This window comes from Lissotriton helveticus, chromosome 4_1 (genome assembly GCF_964261635.1).
Source record: "Lissotriton helveticus chromosome 4_1, aLisHel1.1, whole genome shotgun sequence".
NCBI classification, from domain to species: Eukaryota; Metazoa; Chordata; class Amphibia; order Caudata; family Salamandridae; genus Lissotriton; species Lissotriton helveticus.
In genome coordinates, this window is record NC_136063.1 from 1,454,993,563 (window position 1) to 1,455,016,647 (window position 23,085).

Below are 23,085 nucleotides of genomic sequence, written 5' to 3' on the forward strand. Positions count from 1 at the left end.
GACTGTCCATATCAATTTAATCCTCTTTTTTAATTAATCTATGCTGATCTAATGTGTTTTATTCTCTTATCGAATGCACAGTCATACTTTTTTTTCGACATGCTGTTTTTATCTTTTGTACTGCTTTTATGATATATGCATATCGTAATAAAGCAATCAATCAATCGATATAAAAGATACTTTTAAAACAGGTCACTGTGCTTCATACAGAACAGGTTACCTTCTTCCACATGGCCCAGCATGATCAGCAATAGGTCAGTCACTATGGTACCAGCAGTCAAAGAGGACTCCCCATACTTCTACCCTGATCACATGATGGTCTCGTCTTTACTCCTTTTCAAGCACACTTAGTAGTACTCTACCTGCAGACACCTTGAAAAAGTCTTTTGAGATGCTTGGCACGGTTCTCGATTCGGCCACAGACCATATCAACCTTGATGACTTCAATCTTTATCATAATATCAACAAACTCTTCACACCCCTCTCTTTTACCATTCTCTTATTAACACCAGTCGCTCTTTCACTCACGGAGATCCTCTTGCCTCATCCTCCTTTCGAATACTCTATGCCCCTCTACTCCCACCAATGACTGCTCCACCCAGGGCCATGTCCTGTTGGATATGAATACCAATGCACATCCTTCCCCGGGTACCTATTACCCAATGAAAAACTCTCGATTCCGTCCATAGAGATTTACCCACTCTCTAACTCTACCTCTTCCAATCATTTCAGTGATTTAAAGGAGACAGCATTCAATTTACACCGGTTTCTCCTACACTTTTCTCCATGTAACTATTTGCGCTCACTCCTGGATCATCCTTAATATGTTACCTCAAAGCACTTGCATACAAACACCTCTGTAGATGAAATAAAAAAAACCTTAACAAGTGGAGGACTATTATACTATAATTAACATCCTCAGAGAAGACCTCAAAGTCTGCAACCTCACTCAAGAGCTTGAGAAGCCACTTTGTTTTAGGATGTACAGTTCGTAAATTCTAAAACAGCCAGTCTCTAGTCCACTTCTTCTGTTAGGCTACCAATCAATATGTTCTTACCACAAACATAAGCATAGTTCCCTCTCCTGCCAATTCACTATAAATTGTAAGAAAAAACCTATTCATAGAATTTAGCTACACAGTAGGGTTAATCACTCTTGCCCTGTGGCATTATTAGCTTCTCTCACCAAACCTGCTCCTAATTACCTCTGTTTGCATAATTTGTATACTGTTGATCTTAACAGTAAATGTAAAATCGGAGGAACAACCCTAAACATATATGTTACACAAATACAGACTATCTCATTAGGCAAGACAACACAAACGCTATAATAATAACCGTCTAAACCCTATTATGTGAACTTTGTTCTCTTTCATAGGACTGTTCACTCTTGAGAGTCAAGTTAATTTTTCTGAAAAAATACACAATATTATTAGTATGATGCACAATTGTAGTGAAATGAGAGCAATAACAGAAGTAAATTCAAATGACTCAATATGTGTTTCTGGCTATTTCAATGTCAGATTTGGCCACGATTTGAATGAGACTTTGAATGTCCAATAGCAAGATGATTACAAGTTCCAAGTCTTCTCACATACCACTAAATCTAATCCAGTAGCATTAAAGTCAGGAGCACCGCAGGGCTCTATTTTAAGCCCAATGCGTTTTAATCTTTACGTTCGCCCTCTAGAGGCCATTGCGGAAAAGTCGGGACGGACTATTTTTTCCTACACAGATGATGCCCAGATCATCTTCTCTCTTTCAGGTGCTCAGCATCAGGACCCTACCATGCTCCAGGTCTGACTGCGTAACATTCCCTTGTGGATGTCCAGAAATGCCTTGAAGGTGAACGGTTCTAAAACAGAAGTTCTGATTCTGGGAAACAACCCTGAACTCTGGGGAAGCTCCCACTGGCCTGACATTTCTCCTCGCCCTCAGAGCTCAGGTATCCGGAGTCACCGCAACCTGCTTTGTGGTTCTCAAGTGGCTAAAAAAAATCCTCTGGCTAATTCCACATGCTGCCCAGAGAACCATAATGCAGGCACTGGTGATTTCCAGGTTTGACTATGGCAATGTATTGTACCTGGGTGCTGATAAAGCCTCCGTTTACTGTGTGCAGCTCATACAAAATGGGGTGGCCAGACTTCTTTTTCGGCTTCCTCGACACACCTGAGTTTCACTTTTGCTCCATCAACTCCACTGCTCCAAGGTGAACAAACGCGTCAAGTTCACGGCGTTATGCTACATGTTCCGAGCTAAACAAGGTTTGGCGCTCTCCTACATACAAAGTTTGTCAAACCCTAAGTTCACACTCGACAGCTGCAATCAGCCAGTCTCTCTATTTTCTGTTCCCAGAGTTCAACTCTCTTGTATTAGAGGCCGCCGCTTGTTCTCTTACTTTGGCCCCAAACTGTGGAATTCTCTCCCTCAAGAACTTAGGATGTGTCAGTCGCTTTTAGTAAGAAACTAAAGACCTTCCTTTATAAACAAATATAATAATATATAGTAAGATATAGTAAGTTAAGTATTAAATAGATAGAAGGGGGCTCTTACTGTCAATTACTTCATAAAGGTAGAGAAGTAGCATTTGAGTAGACAAAGTGGATCAGCATACAAGGGCTACCTAGTCAAATGTTAATATATTTCTACTGTCAATTATACATTTTTTCTTGTTGATTTCTTATACTGTGTTGAGATTTTCTTATAGAAACAGGCTTAGAAATTAATCTTGATCCAAAAAGATTTACTTTTGAGAATATTGGTAATTAATGTGGACAACAACCTAACGGAAGCAATGGAAAGAGATAAGATGGTCCAAATTGATAAACTGTATAGAGAAAAACCCATCACTTGAAAGGAAACCCACTTGTATAATAGAGGGACATGAAGATCGATGTGAACACACCAAAAATGAACACTGGAGTCTGATTGAGCCTAAGGTTGGGGAGACTTTTGAGATCTAAATAAGCATGTTTCAACCAAGAGGCTTGTTATTTGTGTGGAAATTTACTTCAGATGATACAAAAAGGCAGGAGGAATAGCCTGAACAATAATTTGTCTGTGGCGGGACAGCTCATGGTAAATTGCTGCAATGGTATGTAGGTTCAGCCTCACAAGAACACACGAAGAAGTATAGATGGAGAGAAAGGAGGAAGTCCAGATGGTGCAAAAAGGGAAAAAAAGAAGGAAAGATAGAAAGAGAAAATAAAATAAATAAATAAAAGGAGGGAAGGAAGGAAGGAAAGAAAGCAAGAAGGTAGGAAAGAAGATAAGAAAGCAATAAGGAAGAAATGAAGTGACAAAAAAGAAAGAAAGAAAGTAAAGAAGGCAGAAAAGGAAAAAGGAAGGAAAGATTGAACAAAGACGGGGAAAAAGGAAAAAAAAGAAGAAAAGATGAGAGAAAGAAAAAAGTAAAGATGGAAAGGAAGATAAGATGAAAAGAAGGAAGGGAGGAAAGTAAGGAACAAATAAAGAAGGCAAGTTAAAAATGAAGGAAAGTTGAAAAGAAAGCAAGAAAGAAGATAGATAATGAAAAGAAGGAAAGTAGGTATAAGAGAAGGAAAGCAAGAAAGAGGAAGGCAGGAAATAAGAAAAAGTGTGTAACTGTTGCAAATTAAACATGATAAAATCTGCTGTTCTGCATGGGCAAAGTTTATTAAACAATCATTAGTGTAATTGGGTCCAGAATAAACGTGTTCTGAAGAATTGACCACGTATGAATTTACATGTATATTATTGAAGCTTTCAGATTGTGTACTACATGCAAGGTTAAAAGAGAAAAACCTAATACGTAACAGTTTCAAATGGACACAATCTGTTATGCTGTGAAATACCAACTCCGGACTCATGGAGGGTCGGTCAGTTGCACTCCGCACACTGACGGGCAAAGTCGTTTGCGACGCCACTGTGCGTCTTGTGACTCCAGAATTGTTTGACTCCCTGCACTTTCTAATTTTGGTCCCCCCAGAAGAGGAACCTGCTTGTTGAGGATGTATTGACTGCGGATGGTGAATGAGAAAGGGATGGTGAACGGACTCTACTATATAGATACGTACCACCCTTTTTTCGAGTAATTAGTCATTGTTTTAGGTCCTGAAGAAATGCCACGATCATTTTTGACAATATAGGGCATAAAACATGTCGACAGTCACAAACTTAAATACTTGATGAGACTATTAGCGTCTCCATATGCGAGTATTACCTAATTAAAGTTAGTTAAGCGGGCTTCCATAGTTATTTTTAATCCACCCACTTCCTACACTCTACTCACCTGTTTATATACACCACACGCCCCCCACACACCCACTTCATCAATAGCTAAGACTACGGTCTACAAAAGATCTCCGGCAAAGAGCCCCCCTGCGGGCCCGTTGGGCATTGCAGCGCCAGCCAAACAAGGAGGTGCCCTATGAAGAAGCATGACACCTTTTGGGTGTGTGAGGGCCCTTGCTTCCTATAGGAGCCACTCCCCCTTCTTTCTCACTAGTAGGAATAGTATACCTCTTTTGTCTGAGTGAAATACCAAAAATCAGATAATCAAAGAACACTTCTAAAAGGGATTTTCAAAAGTATTTTCATTGGCAGGAAATGATAATGCGTGGAATGTGGCCTGTGTTCACAACTGGTAGAAAGGCCCTCTGTTCACCTCGGGTTCTAAACAGAAAGGCAACACTACCTTGTTTTCAGATGTGCTCACTGTGAAAGAGCAAAATGCAGTCGTTCAAAGGGGTTTATCCAATGGCTGAAGTAGCTGAACCCACTTCCCATGCTGTATGCTGTAGTGGGTGGAAGAAAATGCGAATGACAACAGACCAATGGATGACGAGAGGTGGCTGAAAGCTCTTTCAAGTAAGTATATTATACATATAATTTTAGTAAAATCAAAAGCACTGTTCAACAGGCCATGGCCAGTTCAGCTAAATGTCAGTGCGACAAATACCAAAGTTGTGTTTTCTTGAATTCACCTCGTGCCTTCTTAATCCATTGACAGACACCCCCAGCCCCTTTATTTCACTGTTGAACGTTCCTGCGTTCTCCCTTTATAACGGTTTCTCTATCTTTCTCTTCCTCACTCTGTTCACCTTTTATTTTTCAGTCTATTGGTCGTGGTAAACATATGATACAGAAACATAAGTGCCTGTCTCCAAGAAAGAGTGCAGGTGGCCCCCACCAGATCAAATTAAGTACTGGTTGGTTACTTCAAGGCTGTGGACGCTGTCAACAGACCTACCCTCATTGATCACATTTATTAGTGAGCTCTATAGTGAAAATTAGGGTAGGATGCATTTACTAAATGATAAGTTGTAAGGTAAAGTATGGTAGGATAGAGGTGCAAGGCTAGGCAGTTGGACCCACAACTGACCATAAATATTATCGTAGCACATGCAGAGCATGATTCCCTTATCAAAAACAAAAGAAAAACAGTGCCTAAATCTTACCACATGGAGCATTGACGCAAGTAAAACATTACATGCATCTAGGTCTATGATAAATTAATAAGGAAATAGGTCCATGTAAAAAAACAAGGAATGTTTTTGCAGTTGACAGCATATTAAATAGATTTGACGCTCAGTATATGGGGTATATTTTACTGACCGTACTGACAGCTCATATGGTTGTCCCTCCGTTCCTCCTTCTCCACACAGTGCCAGACTCTGGCATGTGTTCCTCTACAACCAAAATATTCTTGACACTTTACAGATCTTTAACTCACTCAGCCACCACCATCTTCGGTCTAATAAGGAACTTTAATCAGGAGCACATCCTTTCACATCATGGCTGTTCAGGTTGGTCAAGTCATCACAGAAGGAATGACACACAAGAGAGTGATCCACGTTCATCCATCCCACTCTGACTTCCCAAACATCCCACAGAGAATCATATGGGGTAGCCAATGGGGTTTTCTCAAGTTGTCACGAAGGATGAGATGAAATATGTAGAGAATAAACGACAGTGCATAAATGACAAGCTGTCAGGAGCTTTCGATTATTATAAGAACAATTTAGCCAAGTTTATTCTCAATGAGGTTCATTTTTGAGAACTCGGTTGCCCAATCCAAATAATGGCATACGCAAACTTTCTTTTGTGTCTAGAAGGCTAGTGTTTAAGTTTAGTGCACAGAAGAAATGAAAAATATCCAACCAATTACCAAACGATTTTGTAGCATTTGTTCTTGTTTTAAGTGATAGCTGGCTCTTTGCGTGATGGCTGGGGACATTCCCCGGATTAGAAATTCATGGGAGGACCAACTAAAAGTTCCCCTTCCTTGCTAATCCTTGCTAACTTGGTTTGTATGAGCATGAAATCCCTTTATAAAAAGAAAATTGAATGTTAGTGATACAGAATTCTGGGATCCTCCAAGATGAAATTTCAGAACAGACGAATGCACGTCAACCTTGCATGGCAAGCTGTGGAAGATTTTATTTTCAAAGATGCCAAACTGAGAATTCATAGGCACTATATTAGTGTAGTGTCTGTAAGTAATTGTTAATGCTGTGTGAGAAAATGCCTTCACCGCCATCTACCCTCAAATGCACTACTGCTTTACAATCAGAGACGTGGCTGAGGGGAGGACAGGGTGGACAGATCGGTGAGCTGTTGGCAACATTTAGTTGCTTAATCGTGAGACGTTCTCCACTGTCCTCCCATTCTTCACTCTGCTCTAAAAGAGTGCCCCTAAGGAGGGGTGCTGGTCACAAGTAGCAACTGATGAGTGATCCACTCGAAGGGCACACTATAGGATAGAAGGAAATACAGAGGGAACTGGGTGCACCTCCACAGTCTCAAGAAAATTGATACAATCCTGTCTCTAATCCCTGCCTAACTAATAGGATTCTCAATTAATTGATCAACTGAAGTAAAATAAAGTTTGAGGAACACGTGCCATTGAAGCCAAAATTCTGGTCATTCATGCTGTAGGTCACACTAGGTGTTATTGATGTAGGCCAGTGGTTCTTAACCTGTTGTCCGGGGACCACTGGGGATCTGCGAAGTCTTCTCAGGGGGTACACGATTGCTTAGAAAAATAATTTTAACGGATTTTGATAAAAGGTATAGAAATAACATGTGAACATTTTAAAACCGTTCTGCAATTGTGTAGGATTTTGAAATTGGAAGTTAAAAATATTAACGTTGTATCCTCAGATTGATTTATAGGAGCAGTACAATTGCATAATTCAGCATACAGTATGGACGATGAGTGGTCTCTGTGTATTGTTCAGTGTGGGTGTTTGGGGTATAACAGTCCCTAAAAAATGTATCCTGCAGTAAATAGTTGTGTACAAGTGTTTTTAGTCGGTTATGGTGTAGTGTTTGTTGGGTTTTTCCTGGGATTTTCACAGAGACACACAGACAGACTCTTTCTTTCTTGTGTCTGTTTTGAAGGTCTTAGAAAATGTTGGCTAGTTTGAAAAATATTGTGTTTCTAAGTAGTTTAAATATACGTATCCACTTCTCATACAAAGTATTTTCAAAAGATACTGCAGCGTGATTGTTGGGAAATCTAAAGTTCACACACCCCCAATCTACGCACCTGGGTTCAAATCATCTTAAATGCTTTGCCGGGGTCCTGTGCTTCCAGAAATGACTCAGTGGGGGTCCCCAAATACCAATAATAATTCAGTGGGGGTCCCATGTTTCCAGTGATAATTAAGTGGGGGTCCACAGAGGTCAAAAGGATATCTACCTGGGACTCTTACACTAGTAATGTTCACATAGAGGGATGGAGCGAAGTCATTTCAAAATCTGACCTTATCTGGAACTCTTTCGCCTTTCTCGGTAACCACCTCAGTCTGGACGGCTAAAAAGCAACATTTATTCTAGGAAATTTAAGAGTGATGTTCACACAGTAAATTCAAGAAGAGAATTTCTGAATATCCTGGTGGTCTATTGTTTCTTCCGGATTGCGTCTTTTCCCGTTTCCTGTAGGTACTTTTAATACGCTTTAGTTTCACAGCCACTTTTGAATGGAAAATACTATCTAATTTTAAGCACGCTCAAGGTAACACACCATGCATAAATATATAAAAAAGTACCTGATTCCGGGCGTTGGCTGTATTTCCCAATCACTGTGTCCAAAATGATTCAAATATGGAGGAGAAAAAAAAGAAAAAATATATTGAAATTAATTCAGGACTAATCACATTAAACGTGAATAAATGATAATTTACGGGCACTTAACCTTTATCTAAAGAAAAGTCCTGTACTCTCAAAACGAGATTATCCACTAGTCTTGGTAAAATGTGACCTTCATTTTGGCGCCAGTGCTCTGAAGAATGCTAATTAGGCCTGAACGAGTGGCGAGGAATAATAATGTCCGCTGCGCTGGGAGTGGGAGCTCAGATTCAACAAGGGGCTATTTATGGGGAACAGCAGCGCGCGAACAGATATGTCAGTGGCGCGCGGGCTGCGCTGCAGCGTTGGCTACCACAGGCAAGGACATTTGGGTTCCAAGTAGACGCTGCAACCCTTCAACTCCTGTCTGCACTGTTAAAGGTGCCGGTTTGTCTCTCCAAACAAGAGTCTGCACCAGTTTATGCCTACATTATTAATTGGCTGCCAGCACATACTTACGCCTTGCCAGAGGTCACACAGCGAGCACTCTCACATACAGGCATTCAAAGAAAGGCATGGGCTACTGGAGTCTAAACTCTGGGCTGAAGGGAAGGGTGTGTGTGGGGTGTTGCACCCCTCTAATAAATGTATTTTCTGGTATATAGTTGGGTACCGGTGCTTTCAGTCGGGTATGGAGAGCTGTCTGTCGGATTTCACCAGGAAGTTTTACAATCGCAAACAAAAACGCACGCACACTCTCCCTCAATGTTTTGAAACGCTTTAAAATGTTGATTATTCTACAAAATAGTGTTTTCTCTCACTTAGTATCTCCACCAGTCCCTATTCTTCTCCCTTTCCACTGCCCCTTAAGCTACTGTCATGCGCCTGACTTGTCTATAATGTATTTTAACGTTGTATGCCAGCGTGGTTGTTAGAAAATCTGAAGGTCACAGCCCACCAATCTTACTGCCACCCCTGCTGAAAAGGAAGTTCAGGAGCGTGGTGAGGAAATTTGTTTCACCAGGCTTCAGAGTATTGTAAACATGTTTGCATTTTTGCTATGTCAGCATCCACCTTACTCTCTCTGCCCCAGACACTGCAGTTGGTCGCTAAAAACGTTGTAAAATGTGTTTTTTTGTAGTTTATTGGGTCCCATAGGAGCAGAAGCTAGTGTCCCTTGTCAGTGGTTTGCGTGGGTACAAGTAGAGGAGAGGTGGGGTGGATGGCAACATACGCAGCTCTGCTCTCAGTGACATGTAAGTGGGATATTGCAAAATCCCTCCTACACACTATTTACTAAAGGGCAGAATGGGATTAGCTGGAATTTTTTTGATTTTGCAGATGTTCCGCTCCAGGCTGACTTAACGTTTGTATTATTGGTCAACTTCCCACACCACATCCCCCCTAGCCTAGTGAGACCAGACACCAGCTTGGTCCCATTCTCTTAGATCTCCTAACAATTAACTACTATAGTGAACCCAGGTCTTGGTATGGTTAGCACCAGCCAGCATGCCCCTTTGCACAGCTAGGGAGGACAGAATGGCACCTCTCTCACCACCTGATTCATCTTAAGCAGCTGCCACTGTTTAAAGCAGCCAATCCTAGCTATATTGCCCTGCTTACTGACGGTTCCCCATCGTTTGTGGTGCAACTACAATATAATGACATTGTCTAAGAGGCTGTTCGATCCACTGTGTGTGGTACCTGATGGTACACAGAGTACCTGTATTCAGCTCTGCACTGTGCTTCAGTGAGTTAAGGGCTCCTTCATTAGCTGAGAGACAATGGTCTGACTTAAATTCATCTTGGGTGAGCATCACAATATCAGCTTGCTTGTCAAGTTTTGGGTGGACCTGATAACATCTCCATATAGAGAGTGTCATCTAGCGACACTAAGACAGTGATGTCAGACGGATGGGTTGTTCAAGCATTAATGTTTTTGAACCACAACACATTCCTAGGCAGTGTCCGCTCCCGTGGCCTTGACTATCATTCTCTTACTGTCAGCCCCTCTCAAAAGCAGCTGATCAGCAACTTGCTCAATACTGCCATCTGTCGTTGGTATGGTTGTATTGAAACTGTACCCGATCACCCACTTGGGTGTCGGATTGCTTCAAAACTTAGTGATCTCTCACTTGTTGGTTGCTGATCTGTGTCTCTGAGAGCAGGCGAACCCTTATGATTACTCAGGTCATAAGTGTGAGGTTGATGCATCGTTCCAATCCGGGGCCTCGGATAAGTAAGGCCTGCCCTCTTTATGGATTACTTTTTGATCTGCACAAGTGTTGGAGACAGCTTCCATGGGCATAGTTCACACAGTGGACAGTTCAAATGACACCTACCTAACTCGATTGTGTTGGGGGGAACCTGCCAGACACTCATCAACTGAAGAAGTCTAGAAGCGTGTGAGGCTTTTTTATATGGACCTGAGGCTTCCAGTCCAGGCCTTCCACACCATAGTGTTGCCTAGCCCATGCAATGTAAAACCTATCCACACCCATTAGCCTTATTGCAGGCTTGCTGAAGTGTGATTTGCGTCTAGTTTAGTCTGAATTCATCTGATTAGTGAAGTGCAGGTCCACGGCAGGTTGCATAATCCCAATATTGACGAGTTCACCAGTATTTGCTAGAGTCATAAATATTTTTCATACTACAATGGTGACATAATGCAGCAGGAGTTGACTTCTGGCAGATTCATTATTTTCATTTATGGCCGTAAGGTAGTTGGAGAAGTAGGTCCACCATACAGCTTACACTTGTGCGTGTCTGAGTTGGAAGAATCAAGTGGGAGGGGAATTGTCACCATTGTTTTCACTAGAGTAGGTGCTTGTTCTGGGTTTCCAGCCGTGTTTGTTGTCTGTCATCTGGTCATTGGAACCCCAGTGGAACCTTTCTGCAAAGGGGACAAACTCATATTCAAATATACACTGACTTTGGAGGATGGGAAAGACCTTTTTGTTGTAACTAGTTCACAACTGGGACCACTGAGGCAAGAATATATATTTTAGAGCTGTAAGCCTAGCTCTTTACATTGATTTGGTCTCTGGGAGAGTGTAAACATAACACATTTCTACTGCTACAACAACATGAGAAGGCCAGTGAGGACCAATGCGTGAAATAATGTCAACTGTAAATAAGCTGAGATTCGTTCCACCTTGTGAAATGGAGCCATAGAGACTTAGCACTTAAGCAAAGCATGCACCCCTGAAGCCAGCACTCCAGCTGGATTTCTGATGGTTGGGAAGGCAATGAGAAATTGCAATAAAGCAAAAAAAAACAGTTCACAAAAGCAGAAAAAGTAAACTCAACTGAACAGTGTAACAAAGCCTCATGGATTTCATCTCTAGTTCCTCTTTAATGCTGTAGGGAAATGGAGAATGAGAACTAGTGAGGAAGCAAGGTTCACGGTGTCCTTCTTGGTCTTAGGAAAACAAGAAACCGAATTGAAACAAGTACATGAGGATGACATGGGTGGGCTTTAGGATGTATGGTATAGTCTTTGGTCCTCAACACATTCTGGACATATTTTTCAAGTAAGCAGCAGGCAATTCTTATGAAGTGGACACGAAGAAAATCGTGTGGTACTTTTTGTGTATATGTTTGGCTACAATTTAGTCAACACCCAATATTATGCTGGATTTTTGATATTTTACTCCGCTCAGATAAAGTGCCAGGTCTCCTCTATTGGAATAGACTGCTATCTAAAAAAAGAGTTTTGGGTAGAAATCATTAATTTTATACCAAATGGTAGAGAGTTTGAAATCAAGTATAAAATTAGTTTGCGATACAAAAGCATGGGTGGGAGGTGGGGTGGCATAGACTTGTTTGTAAAATAATTCTTGCAGATTTTCAACAGAGTAAGTTAATTTTGTCATTATTCCGGTTATTCCTAAATACGGTAAACACACTGAAAAACAGAGTCTGAACTTCTAGTACCAAATTATGAATACCCAGTTTAAATGATTCATCAACACTGCCCAGGTTTCCTCTAGAGTCATGATGTGGAAGAAAGGCACAATATGTGGTTTGAACTGTGAAGACTTCCTTTCCTTAAAATATTTTTCCCAATTCTTTAAAACAACCTAATTACTGTCCCTGAGGGATGCGTGTTTTCCACCTTACTAAAGTATTTGCTAACAAAGCTCAGATGGAAATAACTCTTTAATTACCAGTAGCAGCAAAGCAAGGAGAGGTCCTGGGCCCTAATACAAGAAGGAAAATGATTCTGATCCCTGGTAGAATAGAATAAGAGAATAAATGAGGGACTCTAAAATCCCTGCATTGCTTTTGCCCCGCATCACCTATGCTGAAGAGAGCTGTGTCCCTCCGCACAAGGACCTTTGTTACTTACAGTTAAGTAGGCCGAGCTGCAGCAGGGATGCCAGGGCAGTCAGGATCATAAACAGCAACAGTCCACCTCTTCGGCCCATGAACCCCACGACAGGACACATAGCCACGCATGATGCCAACGCAATGCCTGCCATGGTATAGTAGTCCGCATAGAAGTTATGCAAAATGGTCATGATTTTCATTTCCGGATCCATCATACTTCTGGCAAAACAGTGGTGTATCCCAAAACCAGTCAACCTACACAGTAAAAACATACATATTGTTTACATCTTTGTTTATTGTGCAAATCTCGCAGTCAATAACTATAAAGGAAAATTAATTAAGAAAAGGACATTAAAGAGGGTGCTGTTAAACATCTACATGGGTCTCAATCCCTAAACTCAAGCTCAGAAGAGTCTGTCCTTTTCTTGAATCACCTTTCACGTTCGTGCACATGGTTTTTTATATTGATGCACATAAACTGATTCATTTGTTTAATTTAAAATTACAATGATGTAAGAAATTCTTAAAACCTCAAAACAAAGCACAGCTCATGTTCTGAGAAAATGTTGTAACTCATGGCAACTACACAACCACAACATGCAGTGTCCCGGACTCTGCCCTGCGTGCATAAATGAAGACTGCAGGATGTGCGAGTACCAGAGGAGAAGCAATGAGAAGGGAGAGCTGCTAGGGAGACCAGCAAAGAAAAATGCCATTAGTCTCTCCTTCTCTTCCAGTGAGGGTTGTTCAGTTTTCTGTGTTCGGTTCGCATCCTCACACACCATGTTCTACATTATTCCTACTTGTGAGCATTTTGTAAAAACCTTTGATTAAATGATATCAGTAAACTTTGAGCACTTACACTGGCAATTTATTTAAGCTGTGGATTGAAGTATTCGTAAAACTATTGATTTGAAATCAAAATCTAAAACCTTGTGTGATTAATATGCATTCCAAAGTCAAAATAAATATTATACACCTCCAAAGGAGCAACAACAGAGTCAGCACATTTGATATGGAAAATAGGACAATTGCCTTAAAGGAGCCATTTTTATGTTGTACTGTATGACACATGCACATATTTTATATTCACTATCAATGAAAATATTTGTGAAGTACTTAAGACATTCTTCACTTTCCAATCCACTAATCCTATCTGATCTTTCCTTTCCCAGATGATGTTTTGATTGTCTATGCCAACAAAACTCATTGATGTTGTGAGTAAAGGAGTTTGATAAAATATCTGCTACAGAGTGCAAACATGAGAAAACAGACCTATGAGACTTTATATTTTGAATCAACTGTGGTCTTCAGCACTGAAAGATTCCTTGTTGACAGGCTAGCAACACTTCGGATAAGTAAAGTACAGACAAAGTGCAGACGTAACAGTAGTCAGTCAGTCAGGATTCTTTATTCGATGATTAAAAATCACCATAAAAGGTACAAACATGCAATATACACTCATATCATTAAAAAAACAATTAAATTGACATGAATCCTATTATTAATGCGACGATATCACAGTATGTTAAGAAAAAAGGGTCATTATGGAACTTTAAAACCAAGATCAAAAATCTCACAATTCACATAACAGTAGTCATTTTAGCGCGGTGTCATATCTAACTCATTGTTTTATTCTAATATTTGGCAAATGGGGTGGATAGGTTTGCCTGCAGGCAACCTTAAAAGTTTCAAGCACAAGTGTGCCCATAAGATGATTTACTTGTTTCACAAGGAGGGCAGGTTGAATGTGTATCTATGAACAATGCCACCTCTGGGGAAGTAAACTTACTGGTAAATCCTGAAGTTACAATGTCTGCATGCAAGTATGTAATTATTGCCACGCGTCTAGTAGAATGTTGTTCGATTGTACCTCTGGAAACTTTGCTAATCTCATTATTGCACAAAGTGACAAACCATTTTCCACTTGGACATGCGTTACGCACATCAATCCTTCCCTTTGCTTTAAGTTCTTGGATCCGTTGAGACAGTATTTCGATGTTCTTTCATGGTTTGAGTACAAAGAGTATTTTTTGCTTACGTTTTGGGTTCTCTAAGAATGTCATACGTGAAATGTATTAGTTTGAGAAAAATTAAGTTGGAACCTTGCTATGAAAGAGATAAGGCACGGAGGACATATAGGTCCTGGGTTTGTGACACCATTAATTTGGGAATTGAAGAAGGTTGGTGTGCCACATTTGCCGCACCCAGTATGGTTCAATGAGATCTGTTCTGCACACTTCTAGTTCAATTTGCCAAATGATGCTGTTGTGGGTGTTGCTGGTGGAAATGCATAGATCAACTATTGGATGGCTGCCCTTTATGGCAGACATTTTTTGCACCTCTTAGAGTTTCCACTCGACATGTTCCCGGGCACTTGCTCAAGGCATCTGCCAGGCTTACTTCCCCAGGACGTCTTGCAATCAGAGGAATGTTGTAAAGAATATTCCAGTTTCATGGCTCTTGAGTTTCATTGAAGAGTTGGTGCAGTCCAATATCTCCCGCCTTCTGTATACAAAAACATTATGGTTGTGTTTGCCCATATTTCATATGGGGGTCTTCTCTTCTCATCTGTTGCTGTCAGTTAGGATTAGTATAGAAGTGTCCCCATCCACAAGCCAAGCATCTGTGTTGGCTTTTTATGAGACACCCACTATTGGAAAAAAATCTGCATAGCAGATTTTTTTCAATTAATTTCTTTTATTTATATTTTTACTTTGTCATGCTTGCTGCAAAAAACATGCGAGGCCTTCGGGTAAAATGTAGATGGTAGTCTCAGTAGTAGATGCTGAGAAGGAGTGAAGCCTTTATTCTCCAGATGACCTTGAACTATAGTCTATGAGAACCACAGAGGTCAGACTGTAGAGCCTTTAAAAATACCAAACATGGTAAGCATCAGAGTGGAGGATCACTTCTTGAGCACTTGGTCTGATTGAGGTGCATGGGGTGGATACTTACAGAGTCTGTGCAATACTGCGATTCTGAACAAAGGCTGAATGGAAACGGTGGATCTTGAGTTCCCAAGACTATTTCAGGAGAACTTTGTCACATCCTAATGTGAGCAGCCAGGCAGTTCCACATATTAGAACATTCTACATGGAATGATCTGCCATCAAATTCTTTGCATCTGCATGTCTTGGTAGCAAGAGGATGTCATCGTTTGATCTCAGCTTCATTGAGGACACCAATTACTGGAGATCTTGTAGAGAGTTCCAGGTGCATGCCATACAGTGCCCTATAGATCAAGTGCACAGTTTTGGACTGCCACCTTTGTCTGATAGGGAAGTAGTGTAGCATTTTAAGGGCATGGGTATTATGAGGTTAAACTGGTTCTCTTGGTTTTGGGCCTTTGCTAAATTAATAAACCAGCATGTTTTTGAGACTTTGGAAGATTGAGAAGCTTTTTCTAAGAGCTCCTCAGTAGAGATGCATTTGCATGCTTAGGAATAACTACACCTGGGCCATCCTCTTTTCATATACTTCCTTCCACTGCATGACCGGATGTTCTTGGAAATAACACATCCAAAACCAGTCATGGAAGATCATGGCGGAAGCACAACAACTCTGTTCAAAACAAGACCTTGTAAAGCATGATAGGAGTGCTGCCCCCTCATCTGAATTTCTTGCATCTTCGCATTAAACGATTCACCCTTCGATCCACAGAGTCGATACTTGTTTCACTTGTATTGAAACCAACCACTGTGGAAGAGGTGTGGCGCCGCGGCCAGGGCGACTGACGCTGGAATCTGGGGACCACGGTTCGATCCCCGGCTCCGGCGGCAGGTTAGCCCAGCACCATGTGACTCTGGGCAATAGCTCGCTTAATCTTCCCGACGGCCCCCAGCGCCTAGAGACCCTTACGGGTGATTGTGCGCTTTACAAATGTGGACTTTACTTTACTTTACTTTACTAGGAATGTGCTCTTCTGGGATGAACTCAGTCAAGACCTACTCCAGTTTAATGACTAGCCAAGAGTTTGCAGAACACCTGGGACTGCTAGTTGTAGAAAAATGGCACTCTGAGAGGATGCCTCTCATCAAAACAATGTCTAAATAATTATAAACAATGGTGCCCAAGTCTACACAAGTGATGTGCTACTCTCGACATACACAACATTAAAAAAACCTTTGTGGTAGATTTAAGATAAAAAGAATAGCACCATGAATTGAAAGTGTTAGTTGTTAACCATTAACCATGGGACATTTCAGATTTTTAAACACAAAACTGGGACATGAAAAAAATTATTATAGTAGGATTCAATGCAGCAAAAACATTCAGTCTTACTTCTTTTAGAGACTTTTAGCAATAAACTGTTGATTCTGTTGATTTAGAATCATATCCTAAACTCAATCAGGTAATGCTGCCACTTTTGCTAGTGATCGGACATTCAGCCATTTACCGAGGTGATAAAAAAGGAAGAGGCTGTATGTTTGAATCAGACATATCTTGGCATTTGTTTATACTTTTCCAGATCATCCTCAAGTGCCCCACTTTGTTGCCATTGTTTCCACCTGGGGTGGTTATTATAATTCTTGAAGGTTTGGTGGAAAAAACTTTCTTTGCCTGTGCCAGTCACCTCCCTTGAGCTTCCAAAAGTAATAGGAAAAAAAGAGTCCTTGCAACCTCCTTGTAAACTTTTATCTTTTGCAGGACTTTATATGGCTTCAGATAAAATGGCAGTTCTGCATCAAAAGGCATTCACATCTTTTCCTTGAAAATTAATACCCTTATGCTACATTTTCCTTTTAAGCCAGCACCATTACCAAGCTGTCAGATTCCACTTTCTGCTAAGGCTCCTGATATTTTTATTATGTGGATTTATGCTATTTCACCTTCCAAAAGGTCATTGATGGTTTACTGTCTGGTGGAAAGAACTCCAGAAACAGACAGCCATGGCAAATTTCCTCTACTAGTGAGCCGTGTTTTGTAGAGAAATGGCAGCTTGAAATTACCACAGCAACATCCATACCATTCCTTCCATAGACGTCCAGTTTGCGTCCTTCCTTGCTCTGTGGAACTGAGAAAGCAAGATTGGTTCTTGCAGCACCTCATAGTTCCCACAGATATTAGCATGTCTGAATTTGTTGGCCCCTTAAAGAATCAGGGTGCAGATCACAGATAATTTCTATTAAAAAACACAAAATGCACCAGGCGTGGTGGAAAGGTTCCCACCACCATAAGGCTAACTTCGTAAACATTTCCCCCACAAAAATATATGGTCCATGGACTTACAGGCATACACATAAGATCACAAAGAAAACATTATTTTTCACCTTTACTGGTTTCCAGTTTGTACATTTTAAATCATTTGCTGCTCTTAGTAAACACAAATACACTTTCTTCCAAGAGAGAGCCCAACACAGGCATTCCAGCAAGCCCTGGTCACATACAATCCAATCAGTCAGGACCTTCATACATGAAAGTGTCTTCATCTATGCCAATTTGGTCTTATTCATTCCGTCGTAATCAGCAGTAGGAGGAGAAAACAAAGAAAATCAGGTCATCTACACAGCCCTTGTGAACGCAGGAGAACAAGGCAGGCCAGGTCAATAGTTTTACTCCTTGCACATGGAAGAAGTTTCAGCAACCCAGAATTCCACTAAGTGTGGTGTAGCAAGATCAGGTGGGGCACAAAGTGAATAATTGGAACCCGGTGGGCTGACGTAAAGCACTGAAGCCAGTTTCCAGGGGTAAGTGCATTTGAGAAGACAAGGATGTCCAGATTGGATTATGTGAGCGGGTGAGAAGTATAGAATTCAAATAGGACCATTGTTTCCAGATTTTGAACAGCTCAGGTGAGTAGCAAGAGTACACTCTATGGCAGTCAGTAGATGCATTTAGATGAAACATGGAGGTCATCTTGGAATTGTAGAAGTATAGAAAACACTGCATCTAGATGCAACATGACCACCATCTTGGAAGAATACAAAGCAACATTCCAAGATGGCTGCCATCCACAGCAGCTGGCATTGACAATGTTTGCACCACGGATCACACGCTCTAGCAAAGCCAATAGCAGTAGCGGTGACAGGCACCAAGTGGAGAGTTGATAGGAAAGACAGCAGGAGACAAACAGGGGAGTGGGGAGAGGGAGGGATATTGGGTATCAGCAGGCATTGGTGTCCAGCATGTAGGAGGGGAGGCAGAGGTAGGGTGGGAAGAGAGGTGGTGAGAGTGAATCGGAGGTAGTGCAGAAGGAGGGTAGATACCGAGGATAACTGGAGAGGCAGGGGGTGTAGCGAGCGAGGGGAGAGACATCGGGACGAAGCAGCAGGACATGCACTCATTAGGTGCTGTAGCTGAAATGCTAAAGAAACCTGCAAAAAGGAAAATAATTTCCCAACATCAGCAGCATAAGGATACACTCAACTAATCACAAATGAAGGTGAAACTTAAATGGTCCAGGGGTCGGTCAACACACAGAATATGGAGAACAGCCATGGAATCAGGAGCAGGGAATAAACTAGACAAGAAAGTCATCCAATCATGAGCAAAGACCAGATTTAAAGTCCACTGCTAGCATAAAGTATTGATTACAATGCTCTCCGTGACAGTCAGCTACAGCGGTCTGTAGCAAGACTGCATAAAGCACGGTTTCTCTACTACTCATGCCTTTTCCCTCAGCTGCCTTAAAACTCCTTTTCCTGTGCATAAGACACGTAGAAACATTTAGATTACTTCCAAGTTTCAAACACTCCAAAACATTTTAGTCTATTTTTTGTGTTACCAGAGCGCGAACATCTGCTACTTTCATATTATTGCTTTCTTGCAGCATGAAATGTAACCTTTCACATTTCAGCAGCTCTTTAATATTTAATTTCAAGGGAGTTAAATTGTAATGTGTCAAAATGTTTATTTGTTTCTCTTACTCCATTTGAACTGTTTCATTTTTGCTTCCAGCTGCGTTATGCTGTGTTCTTATTCTTGGCAACGTTCCCAGTCACTCCTCCTTCCTGGCTTTTAACACTGCTCTCATCCGCCTCGCGGATGTCTATTTAAATGCTTCCTATAGTGCTTTTTTCCAGAAGATAATATGGTTTGTATTTTTTTTTTACCTCTTCTGGTGGTTGGCAACTTAGTTTCTGCATCCTAGAAAGCAAGTTGCTAAACAGGATTTTATTTTGGGAGCAATTAACAAAGTGGTGGACATACTCTAGAATAGGTTTCCAAAAATCTTAAAACCTGGTGAGATTTTAAATCACAAAAATGTGCGACTATTTTATTATAAATGATTAGTACTACTCTCTTCCACTAATTAATTGGAGAAATTATCAGGAAGCGGTCCATTCATTTCACAGTTACGTATCGCAGGAACATTGGTCAAAACTACATAGAAATTTCCAGGGATCGCTGATTAGTCCTACCATAGGAATTTCTTGGAAATTTGTTGCAAGTGATGTGATTTGAACCACTGTAGGCAAGCAACATTTATATCATGGAAGCGAAATATAATTGTACTAGGGTGGTGTGCTGGATCACAAATACTGGCCCGCCTTAGACAACATTTCTATGAAGGACTGCCTTTGCTTCAACGAACAAGGTCAGTAATTCTGTCCTTGATCAGGCACCCCACAGGAGACCAGGTAGCCTCTTAAAATACTCCCTACAACCATGTACATAGAAATGTATTTAGGCCAAAGCTTTTTTTCTGTTCCAATGACTTTTTTTTAGCACTTTAATACACAAATATATAAAAAGGAATACATAATTAGAAACCAGTATTGCTAAATGCATGGAAAATTAAGACATCTCCTGGTCCTGCCCCCTTTCTTAAATTGATAAAGACTTTGATGTTTTAATGCCAACGTTTGTAAAATGGGTGAAAACATCTAGAAAGGTGAATCTTCTCTACTGTCCTTCTCGTTAGTAAGTGCATTGTAATTAGAAATTCCAGCAATCTCAGACCATACCATGTATCCAATTCAATGCAATACATTACTACAGAAATGTGAAAATGGTAAATAAATGTATGCTTTTCTAATTCCAAAGCCAGTCTGCTCATCATTGTTCAACTGCCCAAGTTATCTACAGGGAAGATGTGTGTCTCGACTAGGGTCCTCGAACTTGTATCTGCAACTTCTGTGTCTTCCCTTGAAATACCAATACGGGTGTAGGATTCATGCGGTCAGAGGCCTCCAAGACAGCAGAAATCGAATGTTGCGCTCTATGAGCCACTGCAGCAGGTATCAGAAAAATAAGCAAGAGCTGCACTCGGTCATGGTTCCTGTGCACTGCCAACTCCCGGACCTTCGGTGAACTTTGGTGGTTGTTGCCGGGCAAATGGGTGAATTAATTCCTTTCAGGTGAATGCATTAAATCACTGCATTTAGTGATTTTTTTATTTAAAAAAAATAAGTTACAAAAAATAAACTTGGATTTATTCAAGAATTCAACCTCACCATCCCTAATGTTCGGACAAGGGTGCCATGGGTGAACCAAGAAACAATGTTGTTTGCTATGTGCATTATATAAATGCCAAATACTGTGAATATTGATGGGGCAGCAGTATAAGTGAAATGAATTACTTTAGAGTCAAGGAAAGAGGGGATAGTTAAGTCAATTGATTCGCCTAAGCTCACTTGATTTGGTCAAAGGAGAAGGGTCACTGAATCCAGATGTCCTGGTTACACTGGGCAAAATCAATATCATAATTTCAGTGCCTTTCACTAACAAAACTAATTTGGGAGAGGCCCAAAACCCCAATAATTAAATTAGAAAAACAAGGCTATGCAGATTCTGGAGAGTTGTTTCTGGTGTTACAAACCTTCAAATTGACACAGAGAAGATGCTGTTGGTTGCAGAGACTTCACTTTGATGTTTCTGCATTTAGCATGTGTCACTAAACAAACCAAAACCGACCGGCTGTTCACTCCCCGGAGGACCTCCCAGCAGCCTGATCTTAATCAGAGCGCTTCGAAGACTAACCAAGGATAGGACATGATAGGACATGATAGACACATTCCACGGAATAATACATTTTCTAGAGCAGTGCGCTGCATATGTAGGTATTTCTTGGCTTCATGGCAGTTAAGCCTGTTGATTGCAATTTTCTAGGCATTTATGGCTAGAAAAGAGAAAGAAATGATATTTCCAACCTAGATTTTGCTAGTTAATAGCTTTTTATTTATTCATTTTTTAAGGACAAAAGCTTTTTGAAAAAGTTAATACATATTATATACACAATTGGACACTACACGTTACACTAAACAAAAATTAAAGATATTCATTCATACCGTCAACCATGTCACAATTGTTGGAAATGGGATCCCCGGCTGGCCAGGGCTTTCGCCAAAGTCAGTCAGAGACCACCACACCCAAGTCAGGGCAAGGGAGTTACACGCCAAGATAACCCCTACTCACCCTCTAGGTAACGTGGCGCGAGCAGCAAGGCTAAACTTGGAGGCGATGTAGGCTAAGTATTTGCGCACGCACCCCAGCAACAACAACCAAAGGCCCACCACAAAGGAAACTCCACACAAGGTTATATAAAAATAGCCTTTGTATTACACCAAAACACATTAGATAAAACACACACTTTACAATGTGCCAGCGGCACGGGCAGAATTTACAGGGGATATGTACAAGACAGGGCCACCTGGACCACTGTCAGGAATCAGAAGTAGCACTTTCAGAAATAATACTTTTGCATGTAAAATCACTGTAGCACACAATAAAACACAACCAGTAATCACTGGTAACCAGGACCTCACTAGCACCATCTGTACTAGGGAGAAAACAACCACCTATGTATTACAATACCTGTAGGGGTGTAAGCACATAACACATGATGCAATGCATAACATTCATTCAGAGGTGTAAGGAGGAAAACACATGATGCATCACAATACATTCAGAGGTGTAAGGCACATGACGCATAAAAACACATTCAGAGGTGCAGAAAGTACAATTGCGCCAAACCCACGTAAGTCACCACCTGTGACTGTCCCTGTGTCCAAAGTGTCAGGGTCCTAAACGTGGCAGCTGCCCACGAAGTGCTGGGCAGCTGAATCACTGTTGGGCCACTGCTGGGGCCTCGCAGGCTCTGGCCAGAACAATGTGGGCAACCAGGGAGAGCCTCTCAGGGCTCTAAAACAACAATGGGGCCAATGTGGGAGCCTCGCTGGGCTCTCAAGAAATAATTTGGCCCCCTGAGCCTCTCTGGGCTCCAAGTAAATCCCAATGCCCTCCTTGAGCCTCTCTGGGCTCAAAACACAATTGTGGGGTTGTTGGAGTCCCTCACGGGGGACTCAGAAGCACAATCATGCCCCAAGAGCCTCTCGTGGCTCTGACAAAACAACTGGTGCCCCCGGGGCACCTCGTGGCTCCAAGAAAAATGCCCCTGAGCCTCGCAGGCTCCTACTGACTACAGGCGCGAGGTCGCGCTACAGAGAGGGGGCGGGGCGGACACCGGCAATGTGTCCCGACGCTCCCCCCCCCCTCCTCTGCAGGCACCTGCACTCACCGGGTTCGCGCTGGGCTCTCCAGCGACGGCGGGTCTCTCCCGCTGGTCCCGGGGCTCTCCTCGGCAGGCTGCTTCTCGTCTTGCCCCCGGCCTGCCTGACTTCCGGGTCGCGGCAGCGGGGCGGGACTTCCGGTCGGCCTCTCCGGGGCCGCACTGTGATTGGTCGGCCGCCTCACCACTTCCGGGTCGCCGCGGGCAGCGCGGCGGCTCGCTTCTAGGCAGGCAGGCGGCTTCCCAGA

The 23,085-nt window shown here is 41.7% G+C and overlaps 1 protein-coding gene across 1 annotated transcript in view; it reads right to left on the bottom strand.

Annotated features, from left to right (window-relative positions):
- The window catches only part of SLC22A23 (solute carrier family 22 member 23), a 610,381-nt gene that overhangs the window by 42,114 nt on the left and 545,182 nt on the right, over positions 1-23,085 (bottom strand). Inside the window, exons 7-8 of the mRNA XM_078688041.1 lie at positions 12,404-12,639; positions 8,034-8,066 (exon numbers count right to left, since the gene is read on the bottom strand). Of these exons, the coding sequence (XP_078544167.1) occupies positions 8,034-8,066; positions 12,404-12,639 (269 nt within the window). The remainder of the gene's footprint in view (positions 1-8,033; positions 8,067-12,403; positions 12,640-23,085) is intronic.